The sequence below is a fragment of the Atta cephalotes genome (assembly GCF_000143395.1).
Source record: "Atta cephalotes unplaced genomic scaffold scaffold00043, whole genome shotgun sequence".
NCBI classification, from domain to species: Eukaryota; Metazoa; Arthropoda; class Insecta; order Hymenoptera; family Formicidae; genus Atta; species Atta cephalotes.
In genome coordinates this window covers 1,333,195-1,339,808 of record NW_012130107.1, presented here as the reverse complement: position 1 = coordinate 1,339,808, position 6,614 = coordinate 1,333,195, and the positions used below count along the sequence as shown (strand labels likewise).

The 6,614-nt window shown below is 33.5% G+C and overlaps 2 protein-coding genes across 2 annotated transcripts in view; one reads left to right on the top strand and one right to left on the bottom strand.

Moving 5' to 3' along the window:
• LOC105622298 (transcriptional repressor p66-alpha) overlaps positions 1–1,867 on the top strand; it is a 4,165-nt gene extending 2,298 nt beyond the window's left edge. Inside the window, exons 7-9 of the mRNA XM_012203717.1 lie at positions 428–858; positions 1,232–1,536; positions 1,614–1,867. Coding sequence (XP_012059107.1) covers positions 428–858; positions 1,232–1,536; positions 1,614–1,867 — 990 coding nt within the window. The remainder of the gene's footprint in view (positions 1–427; positions 859–1,231; positions 1,537–1,613) is intronic.
• A 3,722-nt stretch (positions 1,868–5,589) lies between these two features.
• Positions 5,590–6,614, bottom strand: part of LOC105622296 — a 4,862-nt gene continuing 3,837 nt past the window's right edge. Inside the window, exon 3 of the mRNA XM_012203716.1 lies at positions 5,590–6,260. Within this exon, the coding sequence (XP_012059106.1) occupies positions 6,073–6,260 (188 nt within the window). The 3' untranslated portion in view covers positions 5,590–6,072. The remainder of the gene's footprint in view (positions 6,261–6,614) is intronic.

The following is a 6,614-nucleotide window of genomic DNA, read 5'->3' as shown; positions in this document are numbered from 1 at the left end:
ATACATATATATAGAAAAGTATTTTTTCAAGTCTTCACTAATATTAAATTGTAATATGCAATATTGCTAAACTTTCACTAATATGTCTATTTTTTAAATGTAAATTGTATTATTATATATGAAGAAAAAAACGATTGCGTAAAGAGTATATTATATATAGTCAAATAAATTAATTAATATTAAATTAATTAATTTGCATGTAGCTATTGAACTTATATTTTGATATGTATACGTATATATATATAATGTACAACACATAAACATCAAAGATACAAATCAAAATGAGTTAGCTAAATTATTTTAACTTTTATATGTTTATATTTTTCTTATTTATTTAAGACGTTTGTCTTTTGTGTTGGAAGATTAACTGTATAAAGTATAATTTATTACATCAAATTATATTTATTTTATGTTTTTAATAATGTAGGAGAGAACATCGCGAGATGAGACACCTGCTCAACGTCAAGCAGCTGCCAAAATGGCTCTAAGGAAGCAGCTCGAAAAAACATTATTACAAATACCACCGCCAAAACCGCCACCACCAGAGATGCACTTTGTGCCGAATCCCTCCAATACGGAATTTATATATCTGGTTGGTTTGGAACATGTGGTCGATTTTATAACGAAAGAACCGGCAATACCGCCACCTCCTGAACCATTCGAGTGCTCACAATGCAAAACAGACTTCACGCCTGTATGGAAATGGGAAAAACCTATGCCTGGTGGTAAAAAGGACAGTCCTAGGGGGCAACATGCAACTTTCCAACGTCCATCAGCGGGTCGCGATCCTAGAGTCATATGTGAGCATTGTGTGACAACTAATGTGAAGAAAGCGTTGAAAGCAGAGCACACTAATCGGTAGGTTTATATTAACCTTTGGAGGAGGCCCGTTTAGAGATTCGACAGTGGCATCACCTTTCGCCACTTAACTCCATGACGATAACAAAATGTTCTAGCCCTTAAAATAAAAAAGTCGATCAAAAACATGTCGATTCTCAGAAGCTTATTGATGTAGAAAATCTTTTGTTAATTTTTTAATAAATTGATATTATATAAACTATTGCTAACTATTATAGAAGATCTAACATATGTATATATTATTTATTACATACATACCTATAAGATTTGTTTAAATAAACGAATAATTGAAAATTTAGTTATATTTCTGCAAAATAAAAAATGGAATAATGTTATTTTTGTATAATATAATAGATTTTATATGGGATTACAGATTAAAAACAGCTTTCGTAAAAGCGCTGCAACAAGAGCAGGAGATAGAACAAAGGCTAGCGCAAGCTGCATGTCCAAGTCCAGATCCTCCAGCTCCGAAACCAGTTCCTAAGGCAGCTACTCCTACAAGAAGAGTGGCTACTCCACCTGCGCCTCCACCACAGGTGCCACCGGCACCTACGTTGACGCCGACGCCTCCCGCGCCGAAACTGCAAGAGCATCCCTTGGTGAAACTGGCCGAGAGCGGGAAGTTCAGTCCACATCATGCAGCTGCTGCGGCAGCTTTGCAGCAACAATTGCTCAGAGGTGAGCAAAAATATCCTCGAGAAATTCTTGAGCGAAAACTAATATAACTAATTTATTATTTTCCATCATTGTTTCAGAATTGGCTAAGAATCCAGTACCGGGTATACCACCGCATCAACCTCTTCCTGCTCACATGATGCCGCATTTTACCTCGATACTGTATCCCTATCAATTAGCAATGGCTGCCGGTGGCAAAGGCCTCGTAGAGTTACAACGACAAGCGGCGGATCTTCAACGTCAATATCTGCTCGATATGATTCCGTCGCAGACATCTCAAGCGCAAGGCAATCAAGCACCACCAAGAGCCCATCCACATAACTGGAAAACGTAACCGGACGCATTTAAAGGATGATGATGTAGCAGTAAATGCGAATAAACAGTGAAAACGTGTATAACGAAAGAAATGGAGAAGCTAGGGAGAATCTAGTAAAGTGTGCAGTCGTAATTCTGTACGCCTGAATTACACTATGCCAACATTAGTGTCTCAGTTAAGGTGAAGCTCAACTTGAAGTACATCGGAAGAATGACATTCGTTAGTATTGTATAAAGAATAATCGTTGTGAATATGTCAATTGACGTGTACGTTTATGACTTTATTGTTATCTAAGGGGTAAAGGTTTTATTTCCGTCACTGAAATACACACTCAACGTACGTATGAGTTGGGATACAGATCGCATCGTAAGTAATTAATTCATTGTTTAGTGGAGATCAACTAAACTCTCCCAATTGGAAATGTCGTTCATTTCCTTTTTTCTAATCTTTCCTCGTACACATATGCGTTATCATTTTGTTAACGTTGTCCACTGAACAACTGATATATAAACATAATAATTAATTTAAGTGTACCGACAAGCATATTATAACATTGAATGCAATTGCTTGAATTGTGAACACCGAGTTGTCTAATTAAGCGCAAGTGAGCGATCATTTTGCTTTTATTATACTACTTTGTTCTTTCTTTGTATATCGCACATATATCCTATCTCTTTTTACTTATATAAATGATGATATGAATTTTATTAGCAAAGTTATATATTACTAAATTGTGCAAGAAATATATTTTCTTTATCTTTCTTTTGTTCATAGAAGTATTTAGCATAATAAAAAGCAAAATAAAAGTGCTCGCTCGCTCGCATGATAAAGTCAAGTTAGACAACTCTGTTATACAATATAATATAAAGAACCAAATAGACATTTACACAAGGCACTAAATAAATCAATAATAAGTGTAAAATGACTACAAAATCGGATTATTAACAATAATAATAGGGATGATCGCGAGAGGAAAGGCACGAATGTAAGACGAGATAACGAATGTTGATGGAAAGGATCTTTTTAGACCCTTAGATAGTTAATACGATTTTTGCCGTTGATTTGCCAAGTTTTGCAATCATCGGCAGTACCTGTACTATGTGTATATCTCATTTTCTCCGAACTGTATTTTTAAGACAAGTTTAACGCAAGATAGAGCAGTAGCTACATATGAGAAAAAAGAAAAAAATGACCTTTGTAAGAAAGCGCGTATGAGTGTGATGTTAAGCCAGCACATGTGAGATGTATAGGAATCTTTTTCTCTCTCGACATATGAAGTATGCATCAGCGAGTTTCTAATGAAGAGCGACACGTGTGTTATTCGCGCACAAATATGATTTTTTTGTGCGACGTTAAGTCGTACGTTAAGTCGGGCTCGTAGAATATGCACTCGGGCGATGTATACACGACTTAACTGGGACTGTTCTTGTACGTTAAAAACGAGACTCAAACGAATCTGCAATGATAATCGGGATTCGAGTTAACGCAGCGCGATTAATTTTCATGTCACATTCAATGTAAAAGTATTTAAAGAAACTTACTAGAGGAGATACGTAATCGAGATTTTTGCGAATTGTTACAACACGGCGACCGCCGGATTTTTACGACATCCTCTACGAGAGTCTGCACTTGAACGAGTTAAAAAGTATCCGGCACTTGTCCCCAATATTACCAGTCCTTCCTCCACCCCGTTCCTCCTCCACTAATAGTCTGATTTAATTAATTCTGGGCTAACCGATCTTGGTCTCATACATTTCCGAATCAATTAAATATATAGTACTATAGTCTTGATATTTCTCGGTATATGATACAACTTAATAAACTAAAATAGCGCATAATCATCTCTCTTTGTACTACGTGATAGATTTTGAACTCGTACTTGATATACATGTACACCATAATAAGTCTACGATCGCATAATAGATCAAGATCTGTGTTTTTTGTGTAAGAAAAAAACGTAATAATATGTCGTCAACTAATTACCGTCATTGGGGCACTACCGTCGTCGTCGTCGTCGTTGTCGTCGTTATTCTAAGATGAGATCCGAGAGCGAAATAGAATGACAACGTGAAGGAGGAGAGATTCTTAAAAGCTTGAACGTACTTCCCCGAGAAAATAGAGCAATATTTTATATAATTTTGATAATTAAAGGTTATTTCCAAGTTGTTTATATTAAAAAATTGCTCTTTCAATAAGTAGTTGAAATTAAAGTTATAATTTATCATAAAAATTCATTATATATACATATATGTCTTTTAGTGTTTATTAATTAAATTGTCCAGTTAATTAGTAAATTATTGATTGATTACATAATTTAAGAAATTGAAAGCGATGAAGGAAATTTTGATAAATTTAATGAGAGTTAATTTAAAACTACTTGGAAATAAACTTATTTTTTCGCAATCGCTTGCGATATTTTATCTAACAAATGAAAGAATCAATATAGGAATTTAAATTAAATTTATTTTCCGATGTAAACAAATAATCAGAGAATATTATCTTACATTTCTTTATGAAATTGGCACGAAGATGTGCCTGATGTATGACTCTTGGAATTTACGCCGATTCGGTAAAAAGAAAATTATCATCATCATTATCATTACTGTTATTATTATCATTATTATTATCATCATTATCATTATCATCATCATTATTCGCAAATAGATTAATCGCATTCAATAATCAGACCGCGTCTCGTTTCTCACAAACAAAAAGAATACGTTTCCTTCTATTTTTCTTTTCTAGTCTTGTCTCTCTTTAATCTCTGTGTGGTGCTGTTAGCAATTAAACACCTTTCAAAGTGTGAGAGAATTTTATATCCTAAAAAAAAGGAACTCTCTTTTCGCTACACGACAGAAACGAGGGATGGCGAATATTTAGAGCTAGAATTCTAAGGCAATCGCAAAATGGAAAAAAAAAAGAAAATACGGGTTCGCTTGGGGACGCAAATATTTCATGATTATGAATATTGAGCCGTTAAAGACTGTGTGACGTACGCACATTTTTTATTTGTCAAGGAAAAAATTGCGAAATTCGTATACCGATCTTGGAACATCTGTCCGAATGAAAAGCGTTGTCCCCACCATAGAATTAGTAGATAAATAAAGATTACCGAATACTCTGGAAACTATATGAATAAAGCTTACCAATGATTGTATTAAAAGGTGATATTTATTTATCTTTTGTAATATTTTCGTTTCTTTTTTTGGGTTTAACGCATCTGCGAGATTTTCGTTCGTATTTGTAATTATTCTATGTTTATATCGGCGAATCCAAGATTATGTGTGTTCTGTTATAGTAATTTCCTAATTATTCGATGTCTTGCCAAGGATAAAACAATAAAATGCTGGTGGTATATGAACCTATGTATTCGCAAATTTATGAACATATGAATTTATTGATTTATATACCAAAATTTCGACCTATAATTCCATAAACCGATTGAAAAAAACCCAAATTTTTTTTCAATTTTATAAAAATTAGATTTTTCAAAAAGATGCTCCAAGGATTTGTAGAATATATAATTAATATTATATAATAATATGGCTCAATAATTTAAAAAAACAAGTTAAAAGAAAAAGGTTTACAAACCAGAAATTTTACGTATAAACAAATTGGTAGATAAGTAAAAAAAAGTCTTAATAAATTGTCTTATAATTAATAGCCAAGATTAAGGTAAAAAGAATTAAATATATGTTACCTGGTAAGTATAAATCGTAAAAATGTTTTCCATAAAGTATATTAATTATATTTTATAAATTTATTTTTGATTATAACAAATTTCAGCTTATGTAAATTGGAAAAACCAAAAAAATTTTTGTGTCGGTTTAAATAATATAATTGTATATTATATAATATTTCACAAATAATATAAATGTCTGATTCATCTGTAGATTCATCATTTAAATGATACCAGGATTCAGATACCTACAATCAGTTGCGGAACTAAAAATCTTTGTTCGAACAAGGTTGGGCCCAGAAGCAATCAGGTCGATAGATAACGACTTTCGAGGCTAAATTTAGAGTACGGCGTAAAATTTGGTGCAACTTGTAATACGATACAATTATGCAACTTGTAATATCAAGTAAATATCTCTGATCATCCAGTCAGAGCAGCATCTATGCAAACAATTTGATAACGAAGAAGACAAGTAAAATATTTTTTTGTCACATAGTAATTATTGTAAATCAACTATCACAGTTGAAACGAAGAGATCTTCTCTCTAATTCTGTTTCTCGTCATACTGGGTCACGCATTTCTTGAAGTGTTTGGCGCAGAAGGGATACAATGTCGGATGATCGCATGTTCTGCAAGCCGCTGCGAGATGAGAACAGCACCTCAAGCTTTCACGACAACAAGAGGCCCACAAGTCAGGTCCGGCAGCGGCGCAATCGTAACAGAAACAGTCACCTGCAATTCGAGATGCCATTTAATATTTATGATTTAACGATTTCCTCTGAAAATTTCCTGCAAACTGCACTTCCTCGATTTCACTTGCGCCGATATCTTTTATCTTCAACTATTCAAACTCGCGATAAGTAGTTTCTGCATTTCATCGAAGATTAACATATAAATAACTATATTTGATTATGTTTTGCCAGCGTTCTCCATAATAAAATCAAATTTCAAAGCAATGTGTTCCGGATTGCCGTTCTCTTTTATCAAGAATGTTTAAAAATCCTACTTATGTAAGGAATTTTTGATTTAATAAATACTTATATTAATGATATTTGAAGCGAATGACTGAGACTGCCAAGGCACACG